At 39.0% G+C, this 22366-nt stretch overlaps 1 protein-coding gene across 1 annotated transcript; it reads left to right on the top strand.

Annotated features, from left to right (window-relative positions):
* Positions 1-1450: 1450 nt before the first annotated feature.
* LOC110315522 (interferon-induced very large GTPase 1) lies at positions 1451-22153 on the top strand. Its single transcript, XM_021189560.1, has 2 exons — positions 1451-1521; positions 13423-22153. Exon 2 carries the CDS (start codon positions 13427-13429, stop codon positions 20705-20707), a length of 7281 nt encoding a protein of 2426 aa, XP_021045219.1. The 5' UTR covers positions 1451-1521; positions 13423-13426; the 3' UTR covers positions 20708-22153.
* The last annotated feature ends 213 nt before the right edge of the window (positions 22154-22366 follow it).

Here is a 22366-nt window from a genome sequence, read left to right as displayed (position 1 = left end):
ATTTACAGTTTTTGCAGAAACTGGAATGTTAAGTGTAATAGTGCATGACAGCATGTGAAGACAGACAGCAGCCTCCTGACCAGTTACCTCCACCCTTAGGAACTTTCTACTCAGATTAAACTGGATCCTTAATTCCACTGCACAAAAAACTTCAGTATGGTCCAGAGTAAAACAAGTGATGAACTGGTTAGGTATTTAAACATAGAGACATAAGAAAAGAACAGTAAACTCCCACCCGAAGACAAGAATGCCAATTTTCCAAGAGAGTGCCACTCTTAAGTGCCTTTACAATGGCTATGCATGCCATTATGTGGCTAAGTTACATTCCTCAAGAGGTATGATTTATATCAAGGTTTAAGTTTAAGNTGAGGTTACCTTTTAAGGAAGGCTTAAAAGTTAAACATGTATAAGCTGGTTTACTTAGTTTTATCTTAAAGAATTTTTTTTCAGTTTTTTAAATGCTACTGTGTTCTTATGAGGTACACGATTCAGATTTGAGAAGTGATCATTTGACAAAGCTCAAAATTACAAACGTTCTTGCCCTAAGTAAACAGAGTTCACTTGTTAATATTTTTAGCCTGTTTCAGATGTCTCCAGAAAAAAAAAAAAAAACAGATTATCTGTACACTTGATATTGGCTCTCTCAACTCTTTTGAAGTTTCTTGATTGTCAGTCATCAGGAAAGTCAACCTAGATCCCAAAGATAGAGACTTCTATCTTTTCTTATAGACCATTAATTTTCTTTGTCTTTTTGTCTAGCCTCAATTTCTTCTTCTGAGACTTTGGTCCTTNAATTTGAGGAATGGGTGATGGTCTAAGATCCATTTTTTAAAGCTTGGTCAGGCTGAATGGTTCTCCTGCCTATGGGGAAGCAATAAATTTGTATGCCTGATCTAAGGAAGATATGAGAGAGCTTGCACTTAGAGATCTTAAAATAGCAATTTGATAGACGATGAAAGAGATGACATGGGATCTCTAGACAATAAACCATATACTACATTGTTAACTTTAATTCTTTTTTCTAAAGACATAGTAATGTCAATAGATTTTTTCTTTTTAGAATAATTGTTATGACATTCTTTTACAATTATTTTATTGTTTTTTTTTTGGGGGGGGGGGTAAAAACAAATTCTGACGTCCCTTGACTTCAACAGCTATTTTTAGACTATATTCTCACTGATAAGTCCTTTTTTTTTTTTTTTTTTTTTTTTTTTTTTTTTTTTTTTTTTTTTTTGGTTTGGAGTGTGAGATAAATTTGTATTTGCTTTGGGGATAAGAATATCTCTGTTGCCCCCTGGAGGGGTGCGTATGTAACACATTCATAGGTACGTATGATAACAGACTTTTCTTCCTGGAATGAAAATTCCTAAATATATGTCAGTTCCTTAAATAAATATCAAAAACAGTGCAAGCAGAGGCTGTTAAGTAAGCATACATAACTACTTTTATGGGAGCCTATGAGAGGTGACCACCCTGATTCAATGAATAACCACTGAAAATCTGTATTCCTCCAGCTAGGAGGTGGGTTTTACACAACCATGCAGTTTAGTAGAAGCTAAGTTAAAGTATCTGGGGCATCATTGCCTCAGGTCCTAAAATAGAGTTGGGAAATATTCCATGGGATGCTCCATCAAGGAGTTCAAATTTTAGCTAAACGTGAAAAAGCCACATCAAAAATACAAGATGGAGAAATCTCTGCACTGTCTTGTCCTGTCACAGAATCATTTTCTATAATCACTTGGCTTTAGTTACTTTGGAAGAGTTCACACAAGTTACTTAACTTGTGTTGTTAGCTTTGAGACAAATTCTCAATAGGAAACCCAGGCTGCAAACTCATTATCCTCCAGCTTTAGCTGTCCTGGTCAAGGTGTGTCCTGCTCATCATTGGCCCATAGGTGTTTAGACTCTAGTGACCTTGGCAAAGCTGTCTGGAAATAATCCCTTGGAGTGCACTGCTTCAACAATCAAGACAGCTTAAGCAAGGAAACATTTCTTTGGGATATCCTCATATATTCTGGGCATTCTGATTGCAAAACTTATGAGGTTTTATGATATACTATAGTCAAACTGATACAGGAAAAAGTGATGGAGCATTTCTTAGGAACAACAGATTATTACTTCAAAAGTGTAACAGTTCTGGGGAAGAGAGTCTCTGACAATTTTGATCAAAATTTCCTAGAAAGAAGTTCTAACCTCAGAATGAAACCAGAAGACTGAATAACTGATTAGTATTTCAGTTATTATGGAGAGTCTGAGGTGTTTCAGGTTCACAGCTTAATTAAAATTTACCTTGGGCAATCTTTAAACCACTAATTGGCCTTTCCCACCTCTGTATCAGACCTAGCATCCTGTGACTAACAGATAAANGCCTATTGGAATATGTTGACATGAACCTAGTTTCTATGGATCAAATCTTAGTTACCAGGTAACATCTGAGGCCTGTACCTGAGATTTCACCATCCTGTTTTAACTACCTAATGTTTTCACCAATACATTTGAAAACACCTCTACTCATGACTTTCTTTGTTCTGTTATTATAAAAACTTCATGAATTTGGGTAACCTGAATCTATGTTCCCATGCCATAANCAATGATATTAATGAGGGAAGAATGCTGAGGGTCTTTGATCAGGTTCAATTTTCTGCCAATTAAAGGACTGAAAGGCAGGAAAATTCTTGAGGGCAACAAGTAACAGAAGAGAAATCCCAAATACCTCATACAACAGCAGTCAGTATTTGGGGTAAGTTGTTGGAAAATTCATGCACACAGTAGACAGAAAAAAACAAAAAACAAAAAACCAAAACAAAACAAAAACAAAAACCCTCTGCAAAGCTAGGCAGGGGACTCAGAAAGGTGAAAACTCCAGTCTCTTCCTGAGGGCCAAAGTTTCTTTAAAGCCTCTGAAGAGTGTTCCTCACCTACTATAGGGTTGGTCAGGGTGAAGGAAGCTAGTATTGTTAATTGGTCCAGAACTGTTGTGTGATGTCCTGAGTAGACTTTGAACTCATTGAGCCAGTCTACCATAAGGGGTCTACTGGTGGGAGACAAAAGCCTACAAGGACTTTGTTTTAAACTGCCAGGCTTTCCTCTCCAGTCAGGAGGATAAAGAAGTAGTCAGCCATTTTAGAAAGACACAACCTTTATCACCTCTCCATCTGTAGCTGCCTACCAGGGAGCCAGACTCATTCTAGATCTAAATATTTGGCTGGAGAAAAAATTTCCTATCCCATTTCAGTTGAGTTTTGTATCCTTGTATTGTAACATCAATGGCCATGAAGCCACCCTGGTCCAAGTGGCTACTATCTCATCTGATTTGTAATCTCAAAGAATAAATTTCACAGACAATTGTAGGATGAGATTTTAGAAGCGTTCTAAACTTGTTGTAAGGTTCCTAGCTAAGAGTTTAACAGAAAGGAAAGAAGACCTCCTGTCTAGCAAGAAGATACTTCTACTGGGTTACTAGATTAGGAAATTTCTGTAGACCTTAATGGTAGGAACTGAGTACCAGCATAGAGATGTGCATGTCAGTACAGATAGCAAACCCATGTGGTGACTCTGGTCTAAAATTTTGGTTCCACCAATATGAACTGCTACTATGCTACAAATGTTGCTATATAAAAGGAAAAAGACAGTGAAAATTCAATGAGAAGGAAAGACAGACAAGAGAGCAAGTGACTTGTCTGCAATGCCAACCTTTATTTGGAGTTTCCTCCAAATAAAAATGCAGAGAAGTTGTTGTTAGACCCAAAACCTGTCATCCACTTATAAGCTGGGATATTTAAAGGACAGAAGTATGGCAGGAAAGATGATTTAAAGTTTCCCTTTTTGGCACTCCATTTGTCCACTGCTAGGGTTAACCAGTAAGTTAAAGAACGTTAGGTGCTCCATAAACATCTATCCTAGGTGGCAAGAATCTAGAGAAACTTTAGTTTACCTTAACTCTAGAAAACAAGTTATGTGAGTTGACACAGTTCAACCAAAATAAAAGTGGTTTTACAAAACAGCATGATCTGGCTAACAGACAAGAAACAATTGTGTCAGTCTATAGTATCCCAAAATATTTCTAGCATTTCTGTCCTCTAGATAGGAAAATCCAGGCTTTTAATATTTAGCTATTTTCATATAAAATGGCATCCTTCTTCTATGGCCAATTTCAAGTTCCTAACTCCACTGGAAAGTGGGAAGATATGTGCACTAGCACCTAATTCTACATTGTATCTATTATACATATACGAAAAGCCCAAATGAGCTCCAGAACATAGCCAATAAGTCCTTGGAAAGTAAAGGGCTTTGAGTTTTATTATCTTTGTTTTACATATATCCTAGTTAAACATCTATAGAACTTAATTCAAAGGAAGTAAAATTTATACAACATAAAATTAATTAATTTAAGTTGCGCAATTCAATGAAATTTAGTAAGTTCATAAAATTGTGTAACAAAAATCTCTAGCAAATCCCAAAATATTTTATTTACCACAAAAAGCACCACTACACTCATAAGTGCAATCAGCTCCCACTCCTATCTCTCCAATTCCTTGGCAATGATCTGCCTTTACTCCCTAGGATTTACCTAGTGGAGATTTTGAAAGTGTTTAAAATTCTATCTTTCTTCACTTAGAACATTGTTGATTAAGTTCCTCCATATTGTACGACACATCAATATTTTATTCCTTTTATAACTTTACTTCTTTCATGATTATTCCATAATTTGTTTATCTACCATCAGTTAATGGGTATTTGGGTTCTTACCATCTCTTGGATACTGTGACTAGTATATTATACAAGTACATGTATGGACACCCATTCTCATTTCTTTAGAGTATATATCTAGCAGTAGAATAAATTCAATACTAAATTTGCTCAAGAACTAACAGGTGTTTCATGCCTTTATCATTCTGAGAAGGTATCCTCAATTCCTAGTTTGTTATTTTTATCATGAAACAAGGTTGGATTTTAAGAGGTGATTTTCCTCTTGGAATTCAAGTAATTGTGTGGAGTGATTTCCCTTCATTCTATTTATATGGCCATATTATGTTTAATAGCTTTCATAAGTAAAATGATGCTTATATGCCTGGAGGAAACTATGGTTGGTTAGTGTATAATCTTTATATTTCTGGATTACAGTTTCTAGTATTGTTTTCACAACAACATTCATAAAGGATATTTATCTATACTTTTCTTTTCTGTGGCATCCTAGTCTGACTCAGAGACAAAAGTAATGCTGCCCTCACTGAACAAGTTAAGAAAGTTTCCCTCTTCTATTTCTGTAAGAATGTGCTGAAGATTGGTACTAGCTTGTTACATGGTTTGGTGGAGTTTACCAGTGAAGATTGTTAGGCTTGTTAGGAATTTTACAATTGCTCAGGCTATCTATTTATTATAGATCTATTGAGATTTTTGTCTCCCTGCTTCGGTTTTTGTGTAGTGCTCTTTTTTAATCTGTAATCAGTGTTATCTAATATATTGGGTTAGGTATCTTCACATATTTTCCCATATTTACTTTCTGTTTTGTTTCATTTTGTATTTACATGCATGGCATATGTGTGTATGGCGTTATATCACAGCATCAATGTTATGCTTTATAATGTGGCATAATGTAGCTAGAGCAGAAACAAGTTGACAGCCTGGATTCTGCCACACAACAAGCCTAGTATAAAGAAAGAAGAAGAGAAAAAGAGGCTGGTAGGGAACACATGGGAACAGAGAGAGAAGGAGAGAGGAGAGATGAAGAGAGACAGAGACAGAGAAACAGAGAAAATTCAAGGCTGGGGTAGCCCAGCAGTCCTACCTGGCTGCTGGTGATGATGTAAGTTGTTCCTAGGTTGCTGTTGCTAGGTCTTAAGAGGAGCCAAGTCGAATTTCTTGTAAACTAACATATGGTACATGCAAACAAGTGAAATTTCATGTTTTGACTAGACCTGCTAGCCAACTAGCTCCTAGGATCTACTTGTCTCTGTTTTTCAATTCTGAAGTTACAGGCAAATGCAAACACGTCTAGCTTTTGTTTGTTGTTTCTTTTTATTTTTATTTTTGTTTTCAATTCATTTTTGAGGGATTCTTTTTTCACATATTTATAAGATATTTTCTTCATTTACATTTCAAATTCTATCCCATAAGTTCCCTATACCCTCCCCCTGCCCAGCTCCCCTACACACCCACTCCCACTTCTTGGCCCTGGAGTTCCCCTGTACTGGGTCATATAAAGTTTGCAAGACCAAGGGGCCTCTCTTCCCAGTGATGGCTGACTAGGCCATCTTCTGCTACATATGCTGCTAGAAACTCGAGATCAGGGGGTACTGGTTAGTTCATATTGTTGTTCCACCTATAGGGTTTCAGACCCCTTCAGCAACTTGGGTACTTTCTCTAGCTCCTCCATTGGGGTCCCTGTGTTCCAACCAGTAGGTGACTGTGAGCCTCCACTTCTGTATTTGCCAGGCACTGCATAGCCTCACAAAGGACAGCTATATCAGGGTCCTTTCAGCAAAATCTTGCTGGCATATGCAATAGGGCCTGCATTGGGTGGCTGATGATGGGATAGATCCCTGGGTGGGGCAATCTATGGATGGTCCATCCTTTTGCCTCAGCTCCAAATTTTGTCTCTATAACTCCTTCCATGGATATTTTGTTCGCTATTCTAAGGAGGAATTAAGTATCCATGCATTGGTATTCCTTCTTCTTCTTGATTTTCTTTTGTTTTGCAAATTCTATCTTGGGTAATCTAAGTTTCTGGGCTAATATCCACTTATCAGTGAGTGCATATCAAGTGAGTTCTTCTGTGATTGGGTTACCTCACTAAGGATGATATCCTCCAGATACATCCATTTGTCCAAGAAATTCATAAATTCGTTATTTTTAATAGCTCAGTAGTACTCCATTGTGTAAATGTACCACATTTTCTGTATCCATTCATCTCTTGAGAGACATATGGGTACATTCCAGCTTCTGGCTATTATGAATAAGGCTGCTATGAACATAGTGGAGCATGTGTCCTTATTGCCACTTGGAACATCTTCTGTTTATATGCCCAGAAGAGGTATTGCTGGGTCCTCTGGTAGTACTATGTCCAAATTTCTGAGAAACTGCCAGACTGATTTCCAAATTTGTTGTACAAGCTTACAATCCCACCAGCAATGGAGGAGTGTTCCTCTTTCTCCACATTCTCGCCAGCATCTGCTGTCACCTGAATTTTTGATCTTAGACATTCTGACTGGTATGATGAGGTGGAATCTCAGGGTTGTTTTCATTTGCATTTCCCTGAAAATTAAGGATGTTGGACATTTATTCAGGTGCTTCTCAGCCCTTTGGTATTCCTCGGTTGAGAATTCTTTGTTTAGCTCTGTACCCCATTTTTAATGGTGTTAATTGAACTTCTGGAGTCCAGCTTCTTGACCTCTTTGTATATATTGGATATTAGTCCTCTATCAGATTTAGGATTGGTAAAAATCCTTTCCCAATTTGTTGGTGTCCTTTTTGTCTTATTGACAGTGTCTTTTGCCTTACAGAGTTTTACAATTTTATGAGGTCACATTTGTCATTCTTGAACTTACAGCAATAGCCATTGCTGTTATGTATAGGAATTTTTCCCCTGTGCCCATATCTTCGACACTTTTCCCCACGTTCCCCTCTATACGTTCCAGTGTCTCTGTTTTTATGTAGAGTTCTTTGATCCACTTAGACTTGAAATTTGTACAAGGAAATAAGAATGGGTTGATTCACATGCTTCTACAAGATGACCACCAGTTGTCCCAGCACCATTTGTTGAAAACACTCTTTTTCCACTGGATGGTTTCAGCTACCTTCTCAAAGATCAAATGACCATAGGTGTGTGGGTTCTTTTCTGGGTCTTCAGTTCTACTCCATTGATCTACCTGTCTGTTGCTGTACCAGTACCATGCAGTTTTTATCACAACTGCTCTGTAGTACAGCTTGAGGTCAGGCATGGTGATTCCACCAGAGGTTCTTTTATTGTTGTGAATAGTTTTTGCTATCCTAGTTTTTTTTGTTATTCCAGATGAATTTGCAAATTGCCCTTTCTAACTAGGTGAAGAATTGAGGTGGAATTTTGATAGGGATTGCATTGAATCTGTAGATTGCTTTTGGCAAGATAGCAATTTTGACTATGTTCATCCTGCCTATCCATGAGCATGGGAGATCTATCAATTTTCTGAGATATTCTTCAATTTCTGTCTTTAGAGACTTGAAGTACTTATCATACAGATCCTTCACTTCCTTAGTTAGGGTCACACCAATATATTTTATATTATTTGTGACTATTATAAAGGGTGCTGTCTCCCTAATTTCTTTCTCATCCTGTTTATTTTTTATCTAGAGAAAGGCCACTAACCTGTTGGAGTTAATTTTTTATTCAGCTACTGCATTGAAGCTCTTTATCAGGTTTAGGAGTTCTCTGGTGGAATTTTTAGGGTCACTTATATATACTATCATATAATCTGCAAATAGTGATATTTTGACTTCTTCCTTTCCAATTTGGATCCCCTTGATCTCCTTTTGTTGTCTGATTGTTCTGGCTAGGACATCAAGTATTATATTGAATAGGTAGGGGAAAAGTGGGCAGCATTCTCTAGTCCTTGATTTTAGTAGAACTGCTTCCAGCTTCTCTCCATTTAGTTTGATGTTGGCTACTGGTTTGTTGTAGATGACTTTTATTATGTTTAGGTATGCCATGAATTCCTGACCTTTCCATGACTTTTATCATGAATGGGTGTTGGATTTTGACAAATGCTTTCTCAGCATCTAACGAGATGATGGTGTGATTTTTGCCTGTGAGTTTGTTTCTATAGTGGATTGCATCGGTGGATTTCCATATATTAAACTGACCCTGAATCCCTGAGATGAAGCCTAATTGGTCATGTTGGAAGATCATTTTGATGTGTTCTTGGATTCAGGTTGCGAGGATTTTATTGAGTATTTTTGCATCAATATTCATAAGGGAAATTGGTCTGAATTTCTCTTTCTTTGTTGGATCTTTGTGTAGTTTAGGTATCAGAGTAATTGTGGCTTCATAGAATGAATTGGATAGAGTACCTTCTGTTTCTATTTTGTGAAATACTTTGAGGAGAGTTCAAATTAGGTCTTCTTTCAAGGTCTGATAGAATTCTGCACTAAACCCATCTGGTCCTGGATGTTATTTGGTTGGGAGACTATTAATGACTGCTTCTATTTCCTTAGGGGAAATGGGACTGTTTAGATGCTTAATCTGATCCTGATTTAACATTGGTACCAGGTAACTGTCTAGGAAATTGTCCATTTCATTCAGGTTTTCCAGTTTTGTTGAGTATAGCCTTTCGAGTAGAATCTGATGATATTTTGTATTTCCTCAGAATTTGTTGTTATATCTCCCTTTTCATTTCTGATTTTGTTAATTAGGATACTGTCCAGGTGCCCTCTAGTTATTCTGGCTAAGGGTTCATCTATCTTGTTGATTTCCTCAAAAAAACAGCTCCTGGTTTGTTTGATTCTTTAAGTAGTTCTTTCTGTTTCCACTTGGTTGATTTCAGCCCTGAGTTTGAGTATATCCTGCCATCTACACCTTTTGGGTAAATTTGCTTCCTTTTATTCTAGAGCTTCTAGGTGTGCCTTCAGGCTTCTACTGTATGATCTCTCTAGTTTCTTGATGGAGGCACTCAGGGCTATGAGTTTTCCTCTTAGGACTGCCTTCATTGTGTCCCAAAAATTTGGGTATGTAGCAGCTTGATTTTCATTAAACTCTAAAAAGTCTTTAATTTCTTTCTTTATTTCATCCTTGACCAAGGTATCATTGAGGAGAGTGTTGTTTAGTTTCTACGTAAGTGTTGGCTTTCTATTATTCATGCTGTTATTGAAGATCATCCTTAGTCCATGGTGATCTGATGGTGCATGGGAAAATTTCAATATTTTTGTATCTGTTGAGGCCTATTTTTTGACCTATTATATGGTCCATTTTGGAGGAACCATGAGGTGCTGAGAAGAACGTATATCCTTTCGTTTTAGGATAAAATGTTCTGTGGATATCTGTTAAATCCATTTCTTTCATAACTTCTGTTAGTTTCAATGTGTCTCTGTTTAGTTTCTGTTTTCTGGATCTGTCCATTGATGAGAATGGAGTATTGAAGTCTTCCACTATTATTTTGTGAGGTGCAATGTGTGGTTTGAGCTTTACTAAAGTTTCTTTAATGAATGTGGCTGCCCTTACATTTGAAGCATAGATATTCAGGATTGAGAGATCGTCCTGGTAAATTTTACTTTTGAGTATGACGTGCCCTTCCTGGTCTTTTTTGATAACTTTGGGTTGGAAGTCAATTTTATTCGATATTAGAATGGCTACTCCAGCTTGTTTCTTTGGATAGTTTGCCTGAAAAATTGTTTTCCAACCTTTCACTCTGAGGTAGTGTCTGTCTTTTACCCTGAGGTGGGTTTCCTGTAAGGAGCAAAATTTTGGGTCCTGTATGTGTAGCCAGTCTGTTAATCTATGTCTTTTTATTGGGGAATTGATTCCATTGATATTAAGAAGTATTAAAGAAAAGTAATTGTTGCTTCCTGTTATTTTTGTTGTTAAAGTTGGGATTCTGTTCTTGTGGCTGTCTTCTTTTAGGCTTGTTGAAGGATTACTTTCTTGCTCTTTCTAGGGTGTAGTTTACATCCTTGTGTTGTTTTCCCTTTATTATCCTGTGAAGTGCAGGATTCGTAAAAAGATTTTGTGTGAATTTGGTTTTATTATGGAATACTTTGTTTTCTCCATCTATGGTAATTGAGTGTTTTGCTGGATATAGTAGCCTGGGCTCACGTTTGTATTCTTTTAGGGTTTGCATAACATCTATACAGGATTTTCTGTTTTTCATAGTCTCTGGTGAGAAGTCTGGTGTAATTCTAATAGGCCTGCCTTTATATGTTACTTGGCCCTTTTTCCCTCACTGCTTTTAATATTCTATCTTTATTTAGTGCATTTGTTGTTCTGATTATTATGTGTTAGGAGGAATTTCTTTTCTGGTCTAGTATATTTGAAGTTCTGTAGGCGTCTTGTATGTTCATGGGCATGACTTTCTTTAGGCTTGGGAAGTTTTCTTCTGTAATTTTGTTGAAGATATTTGCAGACCCTTTAAGCTGAAAATCTTCATTCTTATCTTCTCCTATTATCTGTAGGTTTGGTCTTCTCATTGTGTCCTGGATTTCCTGGATGGTTTGAGTTAGGATCTTTTTGCATTCTGCATTGTCTTTGATTGCTGTGCCCATGTCCTCTATGGAATCTTCTGCACCTGAGATTCTCTCTTCCATCTCTTGTATTCTTTTGCTGATGCTTGCATCTATGGTTCCTGATTTCTTTCCTAGGTTTTCTATCTGCAGAGTTATCTCCCTTTGAGTTTTCTTTATTGTTTCTTCTTCCCTTTTTAGATCTTGTATGGTTTTGTTCAATTCCATCACCTGTTTGGATGTGTTTTCCTATAATTCTTTAAGGGCTTCCATCTGTTTTTTAGTGTCTCCTATATTTCTTTAAGTGAGTTATTAATGCCCATCTTAAAATCCTCTACCAGCAACATGAGAAAGGATTTTAAATGAGAATCTTGCTTTTTGGGTGTGTTGGGGTATCCAGGACCGGCTGAGGTGGAAGTGCTGGGTTGTTATGATGGTGAGTGGTCTTGGTTTCTGTTAGTAAGATTCTTATTTGCCTTTAGCCATCTGGTAATCTCTGGCATTAGTTGTTATAGCTGTCTCTGGCTGGAGCTTGTTCCTCCTGTGATTCTGTTAGCCTCAGTCATCACTCCTGGGATTGCAACTCTCTCCTTAGTTTCAGTTGTCAGAGTACTTTTCTCCTCTGACTCCTCCACCTCTCCTCTGATGGGGGAGGAGTGCAGACGTCTGGAGCTCAAATCTGCTTCATGTCTGAAGATGGCCTGTCTCAGAAGCTATGTTGCTTCTGCAGTCCACAGGCTTTCCTGTGCAGACTGGGAACTGAGGGCCAGAGATACAAAATGGCTCTCTTTCCTGCTCCTGCTGTTAGAGCTTTCCCTGGCAGCCACCTCTCCTCTGGTGGGGAAGGAGCACAGGAGTCTGGAGCTCAGATCTGCTTCCTGGCTGAAGATGAGGGCCCGAAACAGGGCCTGTTCCAGAAGCTATGTTGCTTCTGCAGTCTGCAGGTTTCCTGGGCAGACTGGGCTCTGAGGGACCCGGAATACAAGATGGGGGAATACTTTTTTAATTTCAAAATTATTTTAAGAAGTAGCTTGGTCTTCATGCAGGACTCCTACAAGTGGGAGCAGGGCAGTTACTGACTTGATGCCTGCCTTTAAGACCCTTTCCTCCTTCTGGGCTGCCTTGTCTAGCCTCAACAGGAGAGGCTATGCCTAGACTTAGTACAATCTGATATACCAGCTCTGATTGATATCTGTGGGAGACCTCCCTCTTTTCTGAAGAGAAACAGAGGAGGAGTGAATGGGGAGGGGGGTAAAATAAGAGGAGAGGAGGGAGGGGAAACTATGGTTGGGTATAAGATTAATTAATTAAAATATAAAAATGAAAAAGTACTTTGAGTTATAATGTAATTACATCATTTCCTATTCTCTTTTATCCCTCTAAACCCTCCCTCCCATTTACCCAGCTTTTACTCTGTTTCAAATACATGGCATCTTTTTTTTTTATTGTGTGTGTGTGTGTATGTGTATGTGTGTGCTTATAGTATATGTTATATATTATAATATCACATATTATGCATATATATCTACATATACCACAAACACACACACACACATACACACACACACACACACACACACACACACACACATATAATGTTAGCAATTATTCTAGGCTCCCCCCAAAACAGCTACCTAGCACTAGCTTGCTTCTCTGCCTGACAGAGCCAGGAGCTAGACATATAAGTACTGCTCAGCTGGCATTTCCCCTCTGTCTCTTCCTCTTCCTCTCCACCTCCCTCACCCCGCACATTTACACTCACTCTCCCTCCCCCTCACCTCCATCTTCTCTATCTCTTCCTCACATGTTCCCAGCCAAATTCTTCTGGTCCTCTCTGTCTTTCTATCCTTTTCTGTCCCTCTTTCTCTGCCTCAACCCCTTTCCAGGTTCCTGCTCTGCTCCCTGACTCCCTACCCCCAATAAACTTCCTTTTGTACTAGGCCTGTCAAATGGCAATTATTCCTCAGGGGAAGACCTTAGAATGGTGTGCTAAGGTACTCCATCACACTGAAGTACATTGAATTTTTTAAGACATAACAACTCATGTTCGTATCCAATAAAACCACTTATGCTGAGAACACCACAATGAGAGGCTTCACAGACAGGAAATTGTTTAAAAATACACTTGAACAATTATATGAGACGAGCCATTAGTAATTCACATTTCTGGACACACAGCTGACCAATTCTAAGGTCAGGACACAGACAAAACTAACTACAATATGTTCCCCACAGAGCCATGGCAACAGCAGCGTGCATCCCTGATGAGCCTCAGCTAAGAAGCAGAAGGAGGCACGATCTCCAAGAGATGCTGACAGAAGTGGGACTGTCTGTTGACTACTGGCTGCCTAAGCTTCAGGAAGATCTAGGTGTGACCTCTGCTCAGGCCTTACAATATTTAGACAAGAGTGACCTCGAGAAGCTGAAGTCCCAGACACAACACACATGGGAGAAAAGGGCTCTGGAGAAGTTGTTGGACCTCTCACAGCCAAAAAGAGAGCTGCAGGAGACTCCAGGAGAGATGATAAAGAACAGGCAGAGGCAGGCAGGCCAGGCACTGCAGGCTCTGAGAGTCTTGCAGTCTGAAGGGAAGCACAGAGGAGAAGAGGCAGTGAGGAGAAAAGAAGCAGAGCTGAGACAAGCAATGGAGATCCCTGAGGAGTGCTGGCCAAAGCCTGAAGTGTCCCTAAAAGACATCACTGAAATAATGGAGAGACATCTCAGTCACATGGAACAGACCCTGGCTCACAGTCAAAATCTCTCAGATGGAGACCTGGTAAGACAAGCATCTGGAGGGCTGGCTCTACAGGGAATTTTTAAGACAAGTCACCAAAGAAGCCTGATTCAGAAGAGAGAAGAGCTACTCAGTGTCCCTAAGCAGTTCTCACTCCTTGGCCCAGAACATGGCACCGAAATAAAAACAATGGAATTTTCATCTTTTCAAGAACAAGCCATGTTTACACGGACTATAAAAATGATGGGTTTCAGTTCAACTTGCTTGGTTAAAGGTGAAGGTTGGGGACTTAGTCTAGAAGCTGGTATGGGTCAAAACAAACAGACAGAATCTGAGGATGCACACCAATCACATTTAGAGCAAACTTATTTTTGCTCAGCCAGGTTCAGCTATATCCCATTGGCCACCTGCCATTTTCACATCAATGATCTTCAACTCTCCAAGGCTGCTCTCCAGGAACTAAAGACTATTGAAGAACTCCTGGAGCAGACTACACACCCAGATGAACTACTCATATTAAGGCACAAGGCTAAAAACTTTTTCGACAGGTTTGGCTCTCATGCTAACCAAGGCCCTCTGCAACTGGGCGGAATCTATTGCTGGAAGGCCATTTCAGAAGGTTTCAAAAGTGAGCACTTGGATGATGTAAAGCAGCAAACAAGAGAGTCTTTGAATATTTACATTACAGGCAGTTATAGTGGCTTTGGAGTTAAAGTTGGTGCAAGTGTAAATATAGCAGACTCAAATTCAAAAACAACATCTTACAGTACAACTCATCTAAACTCTCAAGCCAAGGTAAAGCTATCTGTAGCCCAGATAGGTGGACCAGCAGACGCAGATGGAATTGCCCAGTGGACAGCTGGCCTTGTAGCTAGCAATCAAACCTGGTCTGTCATTGATAGGGGACTACAGTTGGTACCTATTTGGGACATCATCCTGTCCAGTCACAGAACAGAATTTAAGAACGCTCTTCGAGTGGCTAACTGCCTAAAAGACAACTACATGGCTCTGACTGAGCTAGCTGCCCAGATTCAAGAAGGGGAAGAATTTCTGACTGCTAGGAAAGAAGCTAAGCTTTTCCTAGAGGACATAAAATGCTGGGAGGTTTCTGATCCTGAAGAACAGCTTACTAAGTTAGTAGATTTTATGCAAACTTTGAGTCAAAAAATAAATAGTTATAACATTTGGATTAATACATGTCTCACAGATTGGGATATGCAGAATTTTCTAATAAACATTGTCAACTTCTGCAAAAATTCACCCATGTATAAAACTCACTTTATTAAATCTCAGTTGTGCAGCCTTCTAGAACCTCATGTCTACAAAGTGGCAAACTTTCCTCAGGCACACTCCATCATACAGTGGATCAACCAGTCAGAGTCAGAGGAAGAACTAGTCAAAATTACCTCATTTTCTGAATTCATTAAGACCTTAAAGAAAACCCATGAATACCTGATGGAACTGAGTTTCAAAAATGAGTACCCAGAAATAGTGGAAGAAGCAAAGAAAAGAGCTACATATGAGGTCACCACAGCTCTCAGCTCCTTCTTGAAGTACCTCAGAAAAACAGAGCAGCCAGACATGCAGCTGCTGCTACTCTCCATTGCAGCTGGTGCAGGCTATCAGTTGGGAAACAGTATTTTTCAGCATCTTCTGGGGTGTAAAGAGTTAAAGTTTCTCTGGGATCAAATGGAAAATAGCCAACACAAATACCAAGAGCTTAAAAATATTTGCAATTACAGTGCTCAGGCATTCCTGGTGCTCACAGCTCTAAGAGCCACAGTTGAAATCACAGATGTTTCTAAAGAAGAGAAAGGACAACGTTTGACATTAATACAACAACATATGGGGACACTGTTATCTGAAGAAGTTGCACATGTTCTTGCAAAACATGAAGCACATCATGACTGGGATAGTCTGGAGAATGATTTGAGATTACTCATTGAGGGGGACTATAAAGCCACCACCCATTCCTTACAAATGGATGAGGTAAAAAAACAATTGCAAAGTCTCTGCCATGAAAAGAAACAGGCTTATAAACAAAGTAATGAAAACAATACAAAGGGAATGATAGAAAATGGACCTTTCCTGGACTTACTCCAACGTCTAGACCTAGACAATTACTATCCAAAAAGGATGAGCAGAGCAGACTTCCATCTGATCTATAAGACCTCTGTGTACAATTCACAGCCAAGGTCTGAAAAGGAGCTTCCATTCTATTTCCTACAAAAGCTACTGATGTTGGATTATGGGTTGAGACATCTTGTAGTCAAAGATGATGAAAACCTAAAAAAACAAACCTCCATAGGTTCCTCCAATCATGAAAATGAAGATTTTGATCCATATGATGATGTCATTAAAGACAATGACAGTTCTAGCTATCCTTCAGACACTGAGTCCTGGCCCCACATTCACCCAATGGATATCCAGATGGCCATTTGTCACTGTACAGATGATCTTGCCAGACAATATATTTTGTCCAAACTTTCCATTTGTCAATATGCACTCCCACTTGTGGTACCAAATCCCAACACTTCTCAGATTGAATTTTATCTTTGGTCTCTAAGACAAATTAGGAAAAGTTGGCAAGATAAAAGTAAATCTCCACAGGACAAGAGCTACAGTCACAAGAATCAGCAGATGTGTAGTGTCTCTACCCCTATTGTGTCCTTCATTAGAGTTGGAAATGACCTCTCTGCTTCCAAATCACAGATCATGAACTCTCTTCTCAGTAAACGTAAACATGATGTGTTTTTTCACAGACACTGCAGAGGAAGCAACAAACACTGTGTCCTGATGGGGGGAGTGGTGGATATTTGCTGGTTCTGTCCTTCTGGCCAAGGTGAGGACATGTTTGACAAGTGTCTGACATTTGCCAGTCTTCATGGAGATGCCAAGGAACATAGCCAACAACTCAGCTTCCTCCAAGATGTCTCTTCTCTCATTGTGATCCTCATGTCAGCTTCTGATAACAATAAAGAAAACCAAAAGCTTGTCAGACACCTCTGTCAGTCATCGACACCTTTGATCTGCTTGATTGATGACAAAGAAAAGGCCATAGCAAATACTTCTGGTAAAAGAATGAGAATTGGCATCAAGAATAGAAATGAGGCAGAATTAACAGAGGAGCTCACCAATGCCATCAAACATTGCCTAGAGCTCTCTAACACTGCTCTCAGTTTGGAGGACTGTTCACAGAGAGCTCGAGAACAAGGATTCCTTATTGATGAAGACCAGAGAGACTGCAAGGAAGCCAAAGAAAAGGCTCAGACTTTAATGGCCCTCCTGGAGGAATACAAGTTATCTCAGACAAAAGAAAATTTACTACCCCTTCAAGGACAACTTTGGCACCTTTGGTGTAAGAAAGACAAAGAATTCTATCATCTGAGAGAAAAGGGGAATCGAAGCATTGAACAACACAAGAGTGAGATTGAAACAGAGAAAAGAATAATTAGATGTCAGCAGTTGGAAAAAGCCTTTCCTCTCAATGATTTAATGCGCTCTGTTCTTGAACTCCTCCAAGACTATTCAGAAACCCATAACAAACTCTACTTTTTGCAGTGGCTGACTCTGTTTTTTGACAACCTGACGATTGAACACCTGGAAAAATTACATGAAAAGCAGAGATCTTTGTGGTTAAGGATACAAACAGAAAAGCAAAGAGAACAGAAGAGCAGCTCTCTGACACTCTGGCAGAAGCAGATGGATGCCATTTCCACAGAGATTCATGACTGTACTTTAGGAACTGAGCACCTTCTCCGAGAAGTTGGCCAGATCTATGAAGCCCTGGAAGAATCCTCCTCCTCTAGAGACAGCCTTTTTCTCTGCCTCCCTCAGATTGCTGCGGACCTGATGATAGCTGGGGTTCCCATTGAGCTGATGGACGGGGATGCTTCATATGTGCCTCTAAAATGGGTAGCAGCTATTTTTGACAAGATCTCAGAGAAAGTTGGAGACAAAAGGCTGTTTGTTCTCTCTGTCCTTGGCCTGCAGAGCTCAGGGAAGTCTACCCTGCTAAATGCCCTGTTTGGTGTGCAGTTCACAGTCAGTGCAGGCAGGTGTACCAAGGGGGCCTACATGCAGCTCCTGAAGGTGGAGGAGACATTCACAGAACAACTCGGAATTAAATATGTGCTTGTTGTAGACACAGAAGGACTTCGGGCTCCAGAACTAAACAACAAATCTCAGAATTGGGACCATGAGTTGGCAACATTAGTCATTGGCCTTGGAAACTTGACTCTGATCAATATTTTTGGGGAGAATCCCTCAGAGATTCAGGACATCCTACAAATATCTGTTCAAGCATTTCTGAGAATGAAACAAGTGAAAATCTCCCCCAGTTGCCTCTTTGTCCATCAGAATGTGGGAGAAGTTACAGCAAAGGACCAAACTATGGAAGGACGGAGGAGACTGGAGCAGAAACTGGATGAAATGGCAGCATTGGCTGCTGAGTTAGAAGAGTGCTCAAACATAACCCGCTTCAGTGATGTGATTAAGTTTGATGCCAATCGCCATGTCTACTACTTTGCTCACCTCTGGGATGGCAATCCCCCAATGGCCCCTCCCAATCCTCGCTATAGCTACAATGTCCAGGAACTAAGGAATGTAATTCTTTCAACTGCCCAGCAGGAATCTAGGGGAAGGATCTTAAAAATCTCAGATTTCAAATTCAGAGTTCAAGATTTGTGGAAAGCTCTTGTCAGTGAAAACTTCATTTTCAGTTTCAGGAACACCCAAGAGGTCATAGCCATGAGCAAACTGGAAACCAAGTATAATGAATGGACCTGGGAGCTGAGGAGTCATGCACTGGACTTACAGAATCAGCTGAACAATCAGATTCAAAATGGGAAAATCCTGACACTCACATCTGATTTACTGGAGGATCCACTTAGCAAGAAATATAAAACCATCAAAGAAGAATTTGACAAATATTTTGAAGAAGACCCAGATAGTGAAATATTGGTTCAGTGGAAAGCAAATTTTGAACACAAGCTACTAATCCTTAAAGATGCACTTATTTCAGACATCAGAAGGAAGTGCAATGAACATATCAGTCTTAAAAAAAGCCAAGAAATACTTGATAACCAGAAGTCACAATATGAAAATCAGTTGTTAGAGAGAAGCAGAAAGTTAGCTTTAAATTTGAAGGGTAAGGAATTAAGTGATGAAGAGTTGCATGAGAAATTCAGTCAGCTTTGGACAAGTTGGATTTATAATGTATCTTCCAATGTTCCTCATGTCACCGAGCCTAACATTGATTTGGACTCTGAAAATATCCTTCTTGAACATTTTAAGAAGGACAAAAATATTGTGGAAAGACTAAAAATAAAGTCTGGAGAAGAGTTTGAAATCATGTATGACAAACATATTCAAATGAAAAGAAAGTACCTTTTACTTAGAAAGAGTTTAGAAACCTGTCATGTAGAATCCATCAAAAAGACAACCAACAACATTCAGCTAAAATTTACAGAAACATTTAAAAACATTTGGAAGCAAAAGCGTGATTACAGTCAGAATTACTTTCATGAAATCTTGAAGATCATAGAAAATGAGCTGAAATCTGAACCCTGTGAGGGAGATTACACATTTACCAGAGACTACAGCATTGACTTATCCTTGTACTTATTCCAAAGAGCATCCAAGGATTTCAAGGAAATGCATGAGGCATTCAAGGCTGCAAATGACCCTGTGAACTATCTGGAGAGAAAGAAAGATGATTTCTTTATGAGTTTTAAGATCTCCTGCCAAGGTGCCACCTCAATCACATCCTTTGTTGACTTCCTATGGCTCAAGCTCACACCTGCTATCTCTGCCACCATATGGCAAATAATGGTTCAAAGAATAGCCGGAGACATGCGAGCCACCTGCCCTGAATTCAATGGAAACAGAGCTAACCTGGAGAAACATATTCTCTACTCTCTAGCAGAAGAAGAAAATTTTGATAAGTATTGGCAATACCTTCATCACCCAGAATCATTTTTCAGGGATTACATTAGAAACCACATTAAAAAATACTGTTCAGATAAAGAAAGTGAAAAAATAAAAACTTTTTTAAACATAAGTTTAGGTGACATCAAGAATGCCATCCTGTCTGCCATTCATGAATCCACAGCAGTAGCTAAAGCTAAAGGCAGCACTGCATCTGGCTGGCTGGATTTGTTCTGTGACCACCTAGGGAGCAACCTCATCTTCCCAAGGAGAGACCTGGTAAGCATCGAGCACCAGGAGATAACAGATACTGAGTTTCTCAAAGAAGCCATGAGCAGAGCTTTGGATCCTGCAATGAGGAAAGTAGAAGAGGATTGTTCAAGTAAGCCCATGGATGAAATTGTTCCTGACATTGAGAAAATTCTCTCTGAGCATCTCTGTGGCTGCTGGAAACAGTGTCCTTTTTGTAAGGCAATTTGTACAAACACCGTTCCCCAACATGAAGGAGACCACAGTGTGCCATTTCACCGTCCTCAGGCTGTCAACGGTGGTTCTTATCATAAAACAGACAACTTTGTCATTGATTTTTGTACTAGTGATGTAGCAAGTGATTCTTCCTTCATTTTACGTGACCTCCGGGAATTCCCATACAAGAAATATAGAGAAGCAGGAGGTGATTTTGCCACTTGGAGCATCACCCCAGACTCATCTACCCAGCCATATTGGAAATGGTTTGTCTGTCATTTCAGATCAAAACTAGAAGAGGCATATCGCAAAAAATTTATAGGGCTAGGTAGACTTCCAGATTTATGGACTAAAATCACGAAGCGAGAAGTCCTGAATGACTTAAAAAAATAATAATTGCCACAGGCAGAACACTAGACTGGCCCCTAGAAATTTTATTTAGCCAAGGAGCCTAATGGATAACACCTTGCAGGAGGAGCTGAAGTAGGCAGGTTAACTTCCTTGAGATGGCCTACTCTCTTGGGCAATTTTCCTGCAGACCAATATTATGATAATCTTTCATACAATATGATTGTTTAGATGAATTAGTGATTTTATAAGATTCCTGATTTGATTTAAATAGTTTTAGGGAGTTAGGGTAAATGATAGAAAGTGTAAGGAGATGGCTTCAGTTGTTCTGCTAAATAGATATAATAAAGTTAGAATTAAGAGCAGGAAGTGCCCCTTTCCTTGTAGTATAATGAGAGGTACATAGGTTTGAAAAGGAGTACAGTGAGGTTTCACTCATTGCAAATATGTAATAGTCCTTAGAAGAAGAAAAAAGTCTTGGGACTAGTGAATGCTCAAAACATTCATTATAGGTTGTATCTGAGCTCCTGGATTTTGTGATCTAGAGATGTAGTCACAGGTTTTGGTGTGCACCATAAAAAGGCAAGGTAATTAACAAGGCATAAATAATTCTATTATTAGTATAGAATAGAGAATAGATGTTTAGCCAGTCTAGCTGAACAAGACTTCAAAAATAAGATGTAAGAGAGATTGTTTCTTGGTAAATACAGATTGGTCATTATCTAAGCATAGGGAGAACTTGTTGCTGTATACTTGGCTTGCTTAAACTTTGTTAATCAATTGCAAAAAGAATTATGGCTTTAGGGTTGGTTACTATGGAGAAAAAAATGAGAGAAAGTTAGATGAAAAATGTTTAGTTAGGTATGAGTTTCAAAAGAGGAATACACAATCAATACTCCTGTTGTAATTTCCTCTTGTGTGATGATTATATTGTCTTTTACAAGAACATGTGTTTTGGTGATTCTTTTTAGAAAATTTGCAACTTGTGGCTATGAGATACTTTTTGTCGTAAATAGAGAACTTTGTCTTAGATGGTGTTTAAAGGCTAAGAGAAAAATAACGTTAGAGTTCACTTGTTGTAGCTTGCTTCATCCACCATGTGTGTGCGCTTGTGCCAGCTTTACATTGTCTCCAATCACACATGCTCTCCTTGGATCATTGACATAGCTAGTCTTCAACATCCTCATATCAATTTAGGTTGCATTATAAATTAAATAAGTAAAAATAAATTTGTTACTATTGCAATACTTAAAGATTTATATGAAAATGATTTTATTTCTGTTTGATTTGCTATCTCCTGCTTTATCCATAGGTACTAAATATGCCAATGTTTTATTGTTTTGGCTGATTTTTTTGCTTTTTTACTTTGATTTTGGTTGTTTTCTGTTTTTGTTCTTCTGGGAAATTATATGTTTCTTATTTTTGGTTTTTATTGTATGTTTCTGTGTTTATTTGAAATAAATAAAAAATAAAAATAAAATTGTAATGGTAGGGAAATGTAGAAGACCTGAAGTGAATTGGGAGAGAGGGAAAACATAATCAAAATATAGCATATGAACCCCTCAGAGCTTGCCTAGACTGGACTACCAACCTTACATGGGCTGGTCTGTGGCCCAATGGCACACATGTAGCAGAGGACTGACTTGTCTGGCCTCAGCGGGAGAGGATGCACCTAATCCTGAAGAGACTTGACACATGAAGGTG

Source organism: Mus pahari, unplaced genomic scaffold (assembly GCF_900095145.1).
Source record: "Mus pahari unplaced genomic scaffold, PAHARI_EIJ_v1.1 scaffold_10866_1, whole genome shotgun sequence".
NCBI lineage: Eukaryota > Metazoa > Chordata > Mammalia > Rodentia > Muridae > Mus > Mus pahari.
This window is presented reverse-complemented; position numbering and strand designations above follow the sequence as displayed.

Coding starts and splice junctions, on each gene's coding strand:
- LOC110315522 (XM_021189560.1), top strand. CDS start 13,427: ATGGCAACAGCAGCGTGCATCCCTGATGAGCCTCAGCTAAGAAGCAGA.